Consider the following 15,464-nt stretch of genomic DNA (forward strand, 5'->3'; position numbering starts at 1 on the left):
ACTAACATTTCAGTTGACACAACCCTTGAAGGCTCTGTCCTGTACTTGACATATGAGCTAATACTCATCTCCAATCTTTTAAAAGTTTGAAGTGCCACCTACCCTGTTTGAAGGAGAAGATGGAATCCGCCTTGAAGGGTGGATGATGTGAGGTCTTGTTATTTGGCCTAAATCAGTTTATATATGTTGGATTCAGTTCTGGTTTGACAGGAAGTACAACGGAGGCTGAAGTAGTGAACTTCTCAGGGTATCAAAGGAATCTTGTAGTTGGGTTGCTCGTCCATAGAAGATTGGTCAGTCTGATTCTACTACTCTCACATAAGGTCTTGTGGCCATGGGACTACTGGCACTTTAAATTGATATTCTCTGTTTTATTAAGCTTGAGAGGTATCTATTTGTACATGAGAACAGTTGGGATTGGTTGTTCATTTAGTATAGTATTTAGTTTGGGATGCAAGGTTGAGGCTGTTGGCAGAAAACGTTATGTAATTACATTTTATGCTTTTCAAATCAGTCTGAGAAAGGACCAGAGTTCCAAAAGACAAAAGATCACCCTAACCAAACCCAGAGTCTACACAGCGCAGGGTGAGGAGGTTACCACAAACCCAGAGTCTAGTTAGGAAACATATTTCAAAAAATTTATTGCCCCATTTCTGAAGCGAAAACAATATGCCGTGTATCTTTGAGATTCATGGCTTAGGTCTCCAAAGTAAATGTAACTGTTTATTTCTAGCCAATCTGAAAAAGCATTTGATGAATTAACTAAAGATCACTCTCAATGGACATTATCTCCTTCCTCAAAAGAGCTGTTTGTGCATACAGCGAATACAATCAAAACATTAACCAAGTGCATGGAAATGCACTGAATTCCGTCCTCCACCAGTAACTACATATCAGGGAGGACAGAAAGATGTATAATATCATCAGAACCAATTCTGCAAATTAATAGAAGTCACCAGGTTTGCCAATCTTAATGTTCTGTTCAGCTAGGAATCCTGTAATTGCAGTCTTTTGCCAACTCTTGAAACTCCTGCACCAATCAATTATGGCAAACCACCCATTAAAAGTTAATTTCCTCCCAACAAGGAAAAAGAAAAACATGCTCATTCAAAGAAACTTTTTTTTTTGGGTAATCCATCTAAAGATAAATTTCATTGAATACCAAAAACTGCATGTCCGAATGTGCAGCTTTCCCTCCACCCACTTTTTCCCCACACCAAAGACATAAAAAATCTTGCTGGATAAGATATACCTAATGTCCTTGTGGCTCCATCCATTCAATTTGTTTCCAGGAAAAGCAACATAAGGAAAAAGTTTCAGGGCAAACCCACTTTAAGTAACTAACCTTCTTCCTGAAAACTTACATTGTACACAGCTTTTACCTGGAAAACAAATTCTATAGGATGAGCATGAATAATCTCTTGCCTTAGGGGCACACATTCCACCTAGATAATCTTTGGAAGGTATTTAGTTTCTTCATTTCACTGGTTCACCCATCATTAACGTGCCACATGGTTTGTCCTTTACCATCAACCCCCCCCCCCACTGGAGAGGGAAGAAGAAAAAAAAGTAATGCAAGGACCACAAGGGAATCAGTTCAATATAGTTTGACAGGAACAACATACTTGTGATCCATATGTGCCAGAATCTCTCCACCTGGAAAAGCTGCTTGCGTAGCCTGGAATCCTGCCTTAATTGACTCTCTCCATGTCCCACCAATATCTTTTGCATTTGTTCCTCCTTTTGAGGGATTTGGATCTTCCATTGGTATCGAATACCCAGAAAGAAGGTGGCCCACCCAAACATCACCTTTCCTGCCAAAATTTACAATGCAACAATTTTTCACCATCAGCAAAACAAATATTCACATTACATCACGGTTCTGGCTTAGGGAACTAAAAAAAATTCAAATTTAGATGTAGTGGGAGAAAACTAAAAGAGGTAGCTGAAGCAACTTTTTCAAACAAATCAGTGGGGAGAATCTTTGGTTCTATCGAACACACAGGGAATTGGAGGTAGCATTCCACTGATGTCAAGTCATGGACTGGTTCCTCCAGCCCTTTTTCTATGTGTTGGTGTTCTATACGACCGACATAAGAGTCGACTTGCTAGATACTACAGAGTGAGAACCATGCTGAATCTTGAGAATGCAATAATTTAGATAAGCGATACCATCCAATAGAACATGTAGAAGTGCCTACTCCATTTTCTGAAATACATCCATTTTGTCATAAATCCAAGCATGTCATTTGTTCAATAAAACAAAGTCTAGTTACCATATGGTTTTTGCTTCCAATTCAGAATTATGTTTCATAATATTCTCACAAATATCATTTCATGAACTGAAGTTGTTATAAAACATCATGCATGCAACAAACTGCATGGGAAATTAACATTTAGGTTTTCCAAGTCATCACCTCACACATATGTACAAGCTCTATAGAAATATATCAAAATGCAAAATCACATGACTATCCTCATTTAATGCAGCCACATAGGTTTTCCAAGTCATCACCTCACACATTGGCATATGTACAAGCTCTATAGAAATATATCAAAATGCAAAATCACATGACTATCCTCCTTTAATGCAGCCACATACATAAAACTCTCCCCAGCATGGAATTCCAGGCTCAGCTCCACAGGGAATGAAGACATGGTGCATATATCTGGTAATATTTTATAGATAACTTTTACAATATTTCACTTAGCTCAGAAATTTTGGTTCAAGCATTGAGGAAAAATCAGAAATTTTGATCAGACAATCTCAAGGACCTGCAGTGTCTGCTTCTTTATACAAGGCATACTAAATTGCTATTTGAGACGTTTCTGAAGAGAGAAATTGCACAGAGAACCTTTCGAAAGTAATGACTTACAAAACAACATCCATATGTCTCGGAGCATAATGTCCACCCCCTATCCCAAACAGGATTTTGTTGTTCTCGGTGTTCCTGCATCATGAACTTGCAAAGCTGACAGAGAAGACAAGAACCTCAAGTATATTGAAAGAAAACAAATCATTTATTGGAAGAAGAGGGACATGCATGCTACTTGTGTGGCAAATGCAAGCCGTGGCACAAAAAGGAATGGGTGCAGTATGGGGCGTTGGGGTTCACTCCAAAGGGGCCAGAAAGAGCGACATAGGCTGGGCAAATGGGTGGCTTGCCCAGCCTTTTCCTAAATTAATAATAGGGAAAGGCTGGGCACACTGATAGTACAAACAAGCAACCACCAACTGTTCCTTTGAAATGAACATCCCTGCCCCTCCATATTGTTGTAACCTGAAATGGTCCCATATTGGTGTCAGCTGCTAGCTTCGACACATTTACAGTGTGCCTATCCCTGTCCCACTCCGATAAAATTATAAGGGGACTGTTTTGGACTTTTGTTAACAAAATTTACAAAACTGAAGTCAGGTCTTTCATATTTGACTTTCTGATACCAGTATCCTCCCTAAGTTGTAAAACAACAGTGCAAGGCTTTATAACCAGAGTACAGTTAAACATGGAAATCTGCCTATTCGACAAGTAGCTGAAAAAATTGGGAGATACATGTCAGTTAAAAAATGAGGAAAATGTTCACTCTAGGTATTTTAGTGTATATACTTTCATGGTTTCGTGAACATGGCATACTGCATATAGCAGACCTCTTACATCATAGAGAACCAGGGGAAATAATAAATTTAACATGAGTGAAGGCTTCCTACCGGTGCACTGAGGAAGCCTTAACTGGCCCAAAATTCTCCTTTTGAGGCAAATCAGTAGGGGCCATATCTTGTAGGCAGGCCCCTGCTCACATGTCAAGTTCCAGACTGAGAAGATTTCACCAAGTGAAAAAAAATTAGGGCTGGAAGAGTCCAGGACTGCACAGTGTTAGTGATTAGAGGAGTGCATAGACACACATCAGATGCATGCCCATAACAAGAGGTATTTGACTCAAAAGGCTCTGAAATGCGTCAAATGCTAAGCCAGATAATATTTTCCTGTCCAACAGTTGGAATGGTGACTTCATACTTTCATGTGGCTCAATATGGTGGACCATTTAGGTAGCCATTCCAAAACAGGGTTATGTACATGCAATTGTCCCATGTAGAAATAGGTAAGGCTATACTACTAACTATTAAAGAGGAAAACTTGAAGTCAAATAATTCAGATTCACATCGAAACATCTAGATCATTAAATGGTGCTTGAGCAAAAGCCACCAAACTAGATCCATATAGCAGCCTTAGCTTTGGCCAGTTGACTTGAGCCGATTGTTCAGGCCCAGTTCATAGAGATCTTCATCTTCATGGGATTGAACCAGATTTTTCACTCAGAGCATCATAAACATCAACAAAGCCTATGATGTAATCTTGAAAAATAAGACCCATAACGCAGTAGCCAACAACTTAAGAGAAATTAGTAAGTCTTAATCTTCCAAATTTATTTTTAAGATGAGATATTAGAAGATGCAACAAACATTAATATATGCCTGACAGATGAAAACAATTTTTTTTTAGCAACATGAGCCAACAATATCTTGGCCTTACACAGAACTAGACGAGCTAAGCAAGTTCCAAACAAAAGCTTCATTAAGCATACCTTTTCCAGTTTCCTACCGCACCACCTCCCCCAAGCCCAAGACCTTCCCACAGTAACTTCAAGCAACAGAAAACAAGAAAAGATAATCAGGAAAATGATAGGAATGGCTATTTGTACTAAAACATTAGAGATGAGATTTTAAGGATACAAATTCTCAAGGAAAATAACAAGCAGAGCTGCAAATTCAGCAAACACACTAGGTGAGTCAACGTGTAACACATACAAATATTAAAAACATAAACTACCATGGACTCAAAAAGAGATACACTTCAGTAAAATCATCAGAGAATTCCATCACTGCATCCAAGTCTTTAGAGGTCTGACCTTAGCCTCAGTATCAATCTTCTAGGGGGGTCTGACTTATGCAATTAAAGTTGGTTCCTTTTCTCCATACCCCTCCCACCCCCAACCCCAGATAAAAGAAAAAGAAACAAAATGCAAACTATATTTTCCAGTGTTTACTTTGTTCCCTAAATTTTTAATCTTGCACTTCTCCTTCCCTGTGATGTGATCCCAGGTTACAAAACCCATAGGCTTTGGCACAAATTTTTGCACTTCAAAAAACCAGCATATAAAGTTTTACATGCCGAAAAACGTTCCAATGCTTGTCTTTTTAAGGGAAAAAACTTTTCACCATATAAAATTTTACATTTACTAAGTGAAACCTACCATGGAAAATTTTACATCAAAACAGACAGGACTTTAATTGAATTTATATGGCCCATAGCAGTGAGTAAAATTTGAAACAATTATCACCGGCAATTTCATAATTACGCAGAATGATTTGGACCAATTTTAGAGGCATGGATCAAAAGTGTAAAATAGTAAATAGATTTTGACTAGGAAAATTTTGATATTTGAAATGGAATGGAATAAATTGAACAAAAATAAGGCAGAGAGCACTTCCCTAGAATAACCAAATTTGGTTTTAGAAATAAAACTCACCCTTGAGAGTTTCAGTCAGCATGAAATTTGAAGTAGTAAGGATCCACTCACTCAAGAAGCCACAAAATCCAGTTGATCAACACTTGAAATAGCAACTAATAATTAGTGTCTGTAACTTAAGGACGTAACTCTCTGGTTAAGAGTGTGGTTCTCACAGTAAGGGATTCTGGTCGTCTACTGAATGGAAATCTTTGCCCAACACTTCAAGCCATGCCAAGGCAGGAGGATGAGTTGGCAGAACTCAGTTTCACTCTGTTATACCATCTAGCAGAAAACAAGAATTGTAGGAAGAGGGAAAGTAAAAGGGAGAGGAAAAGAACAAAGATGAAGTAGGAGTAGAGTATGGGGTATTCTACCTGGCAAAAGAGAAAATATCAGAGGGACTGGGAGATATATTCTGCTCTTGGCAGCCAACGGTATCAACTCAAACTGTCATCCAAAAATATGTCTTCCATGGGTTACAAGCAGTGTATTTGTAGAAGATAATAGAAGACTACTAACTGGAGTCAAAAACTAAAACAAACTCTAAGACAGACCTTGAAACCAACTAGTACTAAGGTTATCCATAGCTAATTCTAATAAAGAACAAAAAAAAAATAGCCAAGTACAAAAGAACCCAAACTCTAAATATCTCTACATGTAACTGCATCACAGTGTTACTCAGATCCTCTGGGAAACCATAAATTACAATCAGATCCTAATCCCTGAGGGATAAAGAACTTCAAAACAAAACTGCTGTCTGCATAACATATTTAAGAATTCCAACTAGAATCTCTGCCAAAAATCCACCTCATTCCCCACTGCTAAGTTTTAAATACCCCTAGGCAGCAAATTTTTGAAGTTCAGATTTGAAAGCAAAAGCATATAAGTTCCCAGGACGAACAGCAAGATGAAACCAATGGTCTAATCTAGGAAGTTATACGATGTATGTGTTATTATTCTAAGTCATAATATAGATACCGTACTAATGCAATGGCTTGAGCAGCATCTTGCCTTCCCCAGTATTCTTCTGTGCTACCTGGAGAAACCAAAAGAAACCAATCAGGCAATTCACATAGAATAAATGACACAGACAGAGCCAGCCAATCTAGATCGCATATTAGGAGTCAGAAACTAGATTGTCTGCTTAACATGGGTGTCCATATCTAAATAATGACAACATAGACAGGGCTGGAAAAGGCTTGCTGATTTACTGGTTTCACTAGCCTGCATCACTATGCCCACTTCCATAGCTGACTAGATGCTCTTTAATCTTGGTGAAACAAGGTGTTCATAATGGCGATCACAGGCCATCACAAGTTCTAATAACGAGATCCCCTACTTCCCATTTTTCTGTTCAAATTCATAGCCTCCATGGGTGTCTTTATAACCTTTACGATCTCTCCCAACATGCCCATTCATAATAGCCCCTATAATTATCTTTTCTCCTTGACTTATGCACTGCACTAAACCATCCATATGTTCTCATATAATATGTATGAATGCAACAAAATATAATAAATAAAATGTAAGATTAACTAGGATTCACAAGTTATAAGTTGAGTCAAGACAAGAGAGTTGCCATTAAATGATGATGCAAGCATTTAGAACACAACATATTGCATGATAGTCTCATTCATAAGCCCAAGATTTTCTTAGCTTTCCTTTTTATTTTATTTATTTATCTATATATTCTACACGGATGGGGTACTAAAGCATATACTCCAGATCTTTGAGAAGGGAAAACGTAAACCTATGTAATTAAATGCATAGACTGATCTTTAAAAAATAAAAAATAAAAATGTAAAGTTTTAAATAATTTTCTAACAAGAGGTGCAAAAATGAAATCTCATATATCAGATAACGGAAATGGAAGACAAAGAAGAGGATTACCAATCTCTATAAACATGGTTGGTGAATTGATCTCAGGCCCATGATGAGTACCCTCCAAAGTAACCTATGTCGAGAGCACAACAGAAAATTTCAACAACTTTTATGAAATAAATATGAATTAGGAAGGCGACATACACTGAAAGGAGTTTGCAGAAAGCCAAGTCTTTTCCATTTCAGGAAGGAGAGGATGAGGGGTGAAGGAAGTTTTACTGATGAAAGTAGAAAACCATATGCGCATGGATTTAATAATATACTTCCTACACCGATTTGGTATCACAATTAGATTTGAATTAGCAAAAGCAGTGTCTCCTTGCATGCATCACACGGCCGTCCAGCAGAGAAGCTGGGAAGAAAGACTTAGGTGTGGATAGGCATGCTGAAGGACAAAGAGTGGAGCTGTGGAGGAAGTCGACAAGGAATGATATTTAAAAACCAGGACATTTTCATAATCCCCAGAAATCCATGATCACTCGAGATATTAAATAGAAAATTCCACGAAAATCCATTAGTAGGAACATGACAAAAACGTTGCAGAAAAACTTTCAGATAAATAATTAAGAAACCATAGGTACCTCAAACTCAGGAATCAGATTATTGTCTTGGGCAATCCTCTTCAAAAGTCTAAGCCAAGGTCCAATCTTAGGATTTGGAGGAGCTGCCCATCCGGGTTTTCCACCTTGTGGTGGTTCATCACCTTCACGTAAATGGGGTATGCCTAAAGAACATATAGAATCAAAACATGAATTTTTAGTTATTAATAAATGAAAGACACAATTTCTTGCTTATCAGATATAAATTTACCAATAGGGTGAACAGTAAGAGCAGGACGATTGGAGACGGCTGTGTGTCTGCTAAGGAAGATGACATCGTCGACAATCTCGCCGGTGGCCTCTTCCCAACGCTTGTCCAAATGATCCTCCTTCACTATGCTATTGTCATGTTTCAGTAGCCTTACATCACCATTTACAAAACTCGGTATTTCCTAATAAATTCGGAACCAATTCGAAAAAGAAAGAAAAATAAAAAAAGGATTTTGAGAAAGTAATAATCTAAAAATGGAAGAAGTCTTATTACTTTGATCCACAAATAATTCAAAACTTGCAGAATTCCGGAATAAACGGGAAATAAGCAGAAGGAAACCTGGAGAAAAGGACCAGGGTGCCAACCAGGCATCGCTAGGAACGCCGAGGCAGGGCCAATGGAGGCCGGGTCGATTGTTGTAGCTACTACCAGTGTCACCATCTCTCTCACACACTCTCTCTCTCTCTCTCTCTCTGGGTTATGTATTTGATGATGGAGAAGCGAAGCGAACCAAGCAAACCAACACTTCTTCGGAGAGTCTGTGAGCAGAGAGGCGACGAACCACGGCAACGAAGTGCGCGCTCGGACCTTGATGGGCGCCCACAGTTTCGAGAATCAGTGGGCAGAGGTAGCAGCCAACGTCGACAGCGTGGTGGTGGCGTGGTGCACACTTTCGTTGAACCAGGAGGTAGGAGAAGATTGAACCGGGACTCTACTAGAGTTGAAAACCAAAAACCAGTTTGACGGATTGGAGTCAATTGAAATAACTGAAAGTAGTAACTAGTTACAATCATGGATCTACCCAAAAAAAACTAGTTACAACTTACAATCATAGAGATCAAAAGACTCCGCAGAATATCTAGCACATAATTTTGATAGTGATCAAATCGGATGCTAAAGTGGCAAGACTTGATGAGTAGAAGATTTGATAAAGAGAGATTATTTTAAGTATGTTAGGCCAATCTTGAATTAAAAAAATATATATAAAAGATGATGTTTTACATTGAAAATAAGGTAGATAAAATGGAAAAATGCATCTGAGTCTCAGATGATCAATTAAGTTTGATAAAAAAAAAAATTCTATAAAATCATTTTATGAATATAAAGTTATAATAAATAATGATGCTGCCCAGGATCGAACTGGAGACCTTTAGTGTGTAAGACTAACGTGATAACCACTACACCACAGCATCGGATGTTTATTAATCAGACATATTTAAGTACAAGCAAATTACCAGTAGCCTCCACTACATCTCCAAAAAAATAACTTTATCATTGCTTAAATATATAATCAGATTTTTTTTTTTTTGGTAGAATATACAATCAGATTAAATAAACACTGTGGAGTTCATTAAATTCGGCAAATCTTTTATCTCTGCCCACAGCTGAGGAATCCAATTTCCCCTTTTTTTTTTTTTTTTTTTTTTTTTATTTTTATACGAAACAATAAAATACAACTATCTTGGTACATTACACATTACATTCTTCCAGTCCCATGGGGTTGTCTCATCTAGCGCTGTACAAGCAAGCAAATACGCTGATTTTAAAATTTCATGATCCTTATTTGTAATAATCCGAGCTCCTTCTATTTTAGGCGCAAGAACCAGTAAGTTTTCAATTTACCCTTTGAAAACCCTACCCATATCTCTCCCTAGAGTATCTAAAAGGTTTGGTTTTTTTTCCTTTTTTGGTAAGTCAACTTCTATTCAATCGAAATTAAGGAAACGGATTACATAACTCCTCCAACCACATAGTGAAAACAGGCCAACAAGTCGTGCTTGATAAGGACTGGACCCTTCTTGCTAAGTTATCCACCACAGTATTGGCTAACCTAAGGATATAGGAGAAACTAAAGGATACAAAATAGCTGCCCAATAGAGCAATATCTGTTACAATGGACCTAATATCCAAATTGGCAGCAAAGGGGTCATTCTTCACAAGCTCAACCAGGGATTTATAGTCCTACTCCACTAAAACATTTTCCAAACCTTCTCCAAGCACATAAAGTATAGCTTTCCTCAAAGCTAATACTTCTCCTCCAATGGAGGAGCCAAACTATGCCAGTTCTAATACAGCCTTGACTGTGACTAGAGTATCCAAAAGTTGGGGGAATGAGAAACCCTTCAAAGGAGGAATCCAGGTTCCCTTTAAAAACCATAAGCCTAATCTCCCTAAGAGTATATAAAAGTTAGGGGATTGACAATCCCTTCGAAAGAGGAATTCAGGTTCTCCCTTAAAAAGCATACCCATGCACACCATCAGAGTAAGCTACAATCAGTTTGCAACCTAAGCACAACCCTTTTGAGTATCTATTCTGACGTTTATAGGCAAAGAACAGATGCTCAGTTTCCTTAGACTTGCACAGGCATGACAAACAATTTACAGTACATTAAGAATAGAATTGGCTTAAAAGCATTTCTTTTTTCCTGGTAGAAAATTTAGGAAGTATTGAGAGCTTACCAAAATCCAGTAAACTAAATCCACAGGAGTAAACCACCATGAGAAGACGAAGTACTGCATTGAGTACGTGGTTCGAACAAAGTAAACCAAAACACTCACAAATTAAAGCCGTCACTGGCGAAACAGGAGAAAAACGGGGTTTGTTGCCCCAGGCTGATGCTATGACCCCAGTGATGCACAAGGAGGCTTGAGAATTTTTTCATGTCGCTTGACAGAATTCAGAATGAACCAGAAGTCAGCCGGAAGGCAAACAAAACTACATACAACACAGGCCAACCCACGAAGCTGATTAACAAAAGAAAAAACAGATATCTGAAGACTCTATTCCATTCAAAGAAAAAAGGGAGACATCTCTGCTAGAGCCAAAACTTAAACATAAAAATAAGGTGCAGAATCACAACTACAAAAGCAAAACCAAAACCAGCTTACAATGGTGAGAGTCAAAAATAAATTCAGTAGCAGGTATTAAAACAGATCCTATGGTTTTTGACAGACTAGTGCTTAATTCATCCTTTGTGCTGCTTCCTTCGCCAAGACCCTCTCCTTAGCTCTTGTCTTGGCCAAAGACTTGGAACCCATAATTCCACCACCCCATTTCTTGCGGTGCTCATCAAACTTGTCATTAAAGTTAGCCTGGAATTAAGTCACAATGTAAGTTTAAAACAAAAAGGTGTTGGTAGCTTCAATTATGAAAAGCCCATCTCACAGACTTTATTACCTTTATTGCCTCCACTATCCTGCTGAACTCCATCTTGTCTTCATTTTTCACTGATGTCAAACACAAAGCTGCGGCAGTTTTCTTGTGCACAATCTGTCCGAAATAAAAAACAACAGGAATATTAAATAATGAACATGTTTCTAGTACACAATTAGCTAGAGAGCAAAATGACAATCCTCAGACAACAGTGTGCGAAACAAACCGCTCCCAGACGAGCTTTCCCTTTCACAATTGCATAGGGGATCTCCATCTTTCGGCACAAAGCAGGCAGCCACACAACTAGCTCAATCGGATCAACATCATGAGCAATAACCACCAACTGAGCCTTGTTCTGGAAGGATTAAAGAAAATTTAAGGTCTAGACACTGTTCAATGGTAAGAAATATACATAATGACAATGTCAATGGTAAGAAAATAAGAAGTAAAATTAAAAGCACCTGTTCAATGAGGTAAGTGATGTGATTGAGTCCATATTTGACTACAATGGGCTTCTTTGACTCCACAGTCTTCCCTTCGGCTTCAGCTTGTGCCCTTAGAAGAAGTCTTTCCTTCTTAGCAGCCTTGTCCTCAGGTCTATACTTGAGCAGCATCTTAAACAAATTTGTAGCTGCATGATAAATAGCAGAAGGTATGCGATCAACAAATCAACTATGTTAAGACTCACAAGTTTTTGAATGTTCCAATGTCCATCATCCACACTAGGCACCTTGATATCAGTTATGGTTAAAAGCTTTGTTAATAGATTGGTGACAACGTACCAAGGTTCTTGTCAAGTGTTTTCGTGAATTGGTTTAGCGCCGGTGGAACCTTCAAACGTTGCTTCAGAATCCTTCTTTGTCTCTGAATGCGAACAACCTTTGGCCATTTGACAAATCTATGCAAATCCCTTTTTGGTGGTAGTGCACCACCAATCCCAAACTGCTTTGGCCGCTTCTCAAACAAAGGATTAACAACCTTTTCCTGAAAAAGGAAAACATCAAGGATATAAACATCTCGAAGTTGGAGAACTATTGGATCATATTTATAATAGAAGTGCACAAATGGCACATTGAAAAGTGAATTAACAGGCACAAATGAAAAGTGAATTAACGGGTACAAATTTATTCAATAAAAAAATACAACCACAAAATAAAAGGACATCTCATGTCTTCCACAAGAAGCAGAATACTAGCTCTAATTTTATAAAGCAGACGAGGACATATCTTGACCAAGTTTAGTTGATTTTTCATTTCAAAAATTTGAAGCAACTTCATTCATGTCCATTGTCTCAGAAATTGAAAAATGGCAAGGTAATGACATTCAATGAGAAACAAGTAACAATTTCTTGGTATATAAGATAATTGAAATTCCATTCATAAAAGACGCATTATTAACTGGCAGTTTTTAGTAAAAATCTCGCAGATAACGAAAATACTGGACAAAACAAAACAATATGGCAAAAGATGAGACATAAATATCCATGGATCGAGTATGAATGTTTTCCACCAGACATACTGTTTATATATCACAATAATACCAAAATGTTATAGCTGTCCTAAAACAATAATGGTCAAGGACAGAGGTTATACTGCTAAATCTTAGCTCTGATACAGCACATAAAGTTACATTATTTGGCTCACATTGAAACAGTTCACTGCTTCTTAAAGACAGACTGAACCTAATTCAAAAACATTCAGTCGCCAGGACCTCAGCAGGAAGAGCCAGTTTATGCAGTCCATGACTGCTATTTGACGTGTCAATACAAATACCAAAATGACGGGCTTGCCATACCCGTGAATACCCTTTATGACTAAATGAGACATATCTACTTCGAAATTTGTTCCTAAATAATAATTGCCCAAGCCATCTCAACAGATGCAATTTTTTTCTAAAGTAGACACAGCATTTATCCTGTTGAATAATTTCAGTACAGACAGTCAAGGATGCTAAAACTTACAGGCTTCTTCTTAGCTGCCACAGGGGCCTTACCACCTTTTTTGGGGGCCTGCAATAAGAAATAGACAAAAATAATGGAAAGTTAGCATCTACAAATGCAGTTAACGTAAAACTGAGTATAAATGATGGAACATACACCAAAACTTACTCCTTCTCATACAACCAATAAAAATACACACAGAAATAAAAAGTACCGTGTAGTAGCTATTCACAGGCAGTTGGTTATGTCAACTAAAAAGTACTCTGTAGATTTATCAGCATGCTGAAACCTCAATGCTTAGACACTCATACACTAAATACATCTAAATGTCACACTTTCCCTATGCAAATTAGTGAAATTTGAGTCACCGGTGCTAACTAGTGGGAATCATTGTTCAAGCTTGATGCCTAACTAGATATTTACATCTAGGAAAGTCCTTTCAATATGCATGCAATACACCCACATGGCTACCCTTATATATATTCTAGGCATGGAGCTTCCTCAGCCCAGAGAAAATAACAACTGGGCTATAACTTTTGTTCCATGTGATTCACTATATAACAGACGCGGCTAAAACACAAAAGATGGAATCGCAAGGGAAGACACCCAGTGGATGCCCAGTGTGACGCCCAGAAAACGCAATATCGCACCACATACTAAATTACAGCAGTTAGATAATTAGATATACGCCTTTAGCCTGAAGATAAAGGACATTAGTACACGATTTGATCGTGGTAGATTCAGCGCTAAAAAAGATTCATTTTTTTATATCGCCATTTAGCCATTAACCCAGAGCAGGCGGCTAAAATTGGCGCATCAAACCAAACTACGTACAGCAAATTTCATTTCCAATAGTTGAAGTATATGCATGATTTCGTTGTGGGTTTACTTAAGAAGCCCCGAAATTTAGATACAGACTAAACTAAAAAAAAAACTGCGAAGAGTCAGAAAATTTGTCATCTATGCTAAAGTACCAGGCAACCATGTCTATTGCCTAGAGCTGAGGAACGCAAACAAGTAACTAAAATCGGGCTCTGATTTCAGAACGATCAGTTTCCAAATCCAATTTATTGGAAATATATATACGCAAGAGAAGAAACCTAAATCGGGAGTTGGAGAGAAAACCCATGGCTTTAACTAGCTGTAAGGATCAAAACAGCATGAACGAACAAAAGAAACATGGAAAAGAACAACACTAAACAAAGTGATGAACTGAAACGAAGATTATGCATACGATCCACCTACCATATTACCGTCGAGCAGGGAGCAAACCAAATCTTCAAGCTCACCTGCAGCAAACGCTAGAAGAGAAGCCGAAAGTCTCTTCTTTAGGGATTTAAGCAACCTGTCACAGCTGAAAGTGTTCTAAACCCTAAAAGATGCAGGACTTATCCGTCATTTTACTTGTTTCTGGAGGATTTTTTTTTTTTTTTTTTTTTTGGGTAAGCAATTTGTGGATGATTTTAATTAGCATATTAGGAAAAACAGAGATGAATTTCAAAAACAAAAGCTAAGTTTGTCAACGGGCTAGGCTGGGCTGGGCCAATCTTAATCCTACCCCAAAGATTGAAATTAAAATCTAAATCGACGCCAACTTTGTCAGGATTTAAAAATCCTCAACCCTAATCCAACCCTAGCAGGGCCCAACCCGGCCCGCCCATAGTATCAAGTTGGCCCTCATTAACCTTGATCCAATGCATAATAATATTGCCACCAAATAAAATCTAACCCATGACTTCTTTGTTGAAAACTGTTGGCGTTACCAACTGAGAAAAACTGCATTACCATATTATATTGGTAATAAATTACTTTTAACTAACATAGAGTCGGGTTGGACTAGGCTAGGGTGGCCCAAGGGCTAAACCCGAAACTGACCCTACCTTGTCAAGGCTCATTATTTTATAACCTAGCATGCCCTTCATGTTGAAAAAATTGGGCCAGACAATGTCAAGAGGGCTTTATAAACACCTCTAAGAGTAGACCTATAGATGGAGCCGAAATCTGCCTCCAAATTTGCATTTGGATTCGTTTAAGAGTGTCAATATCCGAAATTTCTTTTTTTTTTTTTTTTTTTTTGGTTGCCAACCCCGGTTCCAAGGCTTTGCCCTGACTAATCCGGTGTTCGACCCGGGTCGCACACCTGGCTATGGTGGGTGAGCCTCCCAGCTGGGA

At 38.1% G+C, this 15,464-nt stretch overlaps 2 protein-coding genes and 1 non-coding gene across 3 annotated transcripts; all 3 read right to left on the reverse strand.

Annotated features, from left to right (window-relative positions):
• Positions 1-147: 147 nt before the first annotated feature.
• GEK1 (D-aminoacyl-tRNA deacylase) lies at positions 148-8,814 on the reverse strand. Its single transcript, XM_089159254.1, has 9 exons — positions 8,539-8,814; positions 8,200-8,380; positions 7,971-8,113; positions 7,399-7,462; positions 6,492-6,544; positions 4,582-4,637; positions 2,877-2,951; positions 1,626-1,814; positions 148-1,030 (listed from the first exon to the last, which is right to left on the reverse strand). The coding sequence occupies exons 1-9, from the start codon at positions 8,638-8,640 to the stop codon at positions 943-945; spliced, it is 951 nt and encodes a 316-aa protein (XP_089015380.1). The 5' UTR covers positions 8,641-8,814; the 3' UTR covers positions 148-942.
• Positions 8,815-9,319: 505 nt separating this feature from the next.
• Positions 9,320-9,392, reverse strand: TRNAV-UAC (transfer RNA valine (anticodon UAC)). Its single transcript has one exon. It is a non-coding gene; the product is annotated as a tRNA-Val (tRNA).
• A 1,576-nt stretch (positions 9,393-10,968) lies between these two features.
• Positions 10,969-14,657, reverse strand: LOC149013332 (large ribosomal subunit protein eL8y-like). Its single transcript, XM_089159521.1, has 7 exons — positions 14,538-14,657; positions 13,314-13,361; positions 12,136-12,337; positions 11,815-11,984; positions 11,580-11,708; positions 11,378-11,470; positions 10,969-11,292 (listed from the first exon to the last, which is right to left on the reverse strand). Exons 1-7 carry the CDS (start codon positions 14,538-14,540, stop codon positions 11,161-11,163), a joined length of 777 nt encoding a protein of 258 aa, XP_089015647.1. The 5' UTR covers positions 14,541-14,657; the 3' UTR covers positions 10,969-11,160.
• Between the last annotated feature and the right edge of the window lie 807 nt (positions 14,658-15,464).

This window comes from Hakea prostrata, chromosome 6 (genome assembly GCF_041222555.1).
Source record: "Hakea prostrata isolate BN-2017 chromosome 6, UWA_Hpros_2, whole genome shotgun sequence".
NCBI classification, from domain to species: domain Eukaryota; kingdom Viridiplantae; phylum Streptophyta; class Magnoliopsida; order Proteales; family Proteaceae; genus Hakea; species Hakea prostrata.

Excerpts from the sequence above, each read along its gene's own strand:
- LOC149013332 (XM_089159521.1), bottom strand. Across the intron at positions 12,338-13,313 it reads TGGCAGCTAAGAAGAAGCCT|GAAAAGGTTGTTAATCCTTT; the intron begins GTAAGTTTTAGC and ends TTCCTTTTTCAG. Across the intron at positions 11,709-11,814 it reads TCACTTACCTCATTGAACAG|AACAAGGCTCAGTTGGTGGT; the intron begins GTGCTTTTAATT and ends TAATCCTTCCAG.
- GEK1 (XM_089159254.1), bottom strand. The coding sequence starts at position 8,640 with ATGGTGACACTGGTAGTAGCTACAACAATCGACCCGGCCTCCATTGGC. Across the intron at positions 8,381-8,538 it reads ACCCTGGTCCTTTTCTCCAG|GAAATACCGAGTTTTGTAAA; the intron begins GTTTCCTTCTGC and ends CGAATTTATTAG. Across the intron at positions 8,114-8,199 it reads TCTTACTGTTCACCCTATTG|GCATACCCCATTTACGTGAA; the intron begins GTAAATTTATAT and ends TATGTTCTTTAG.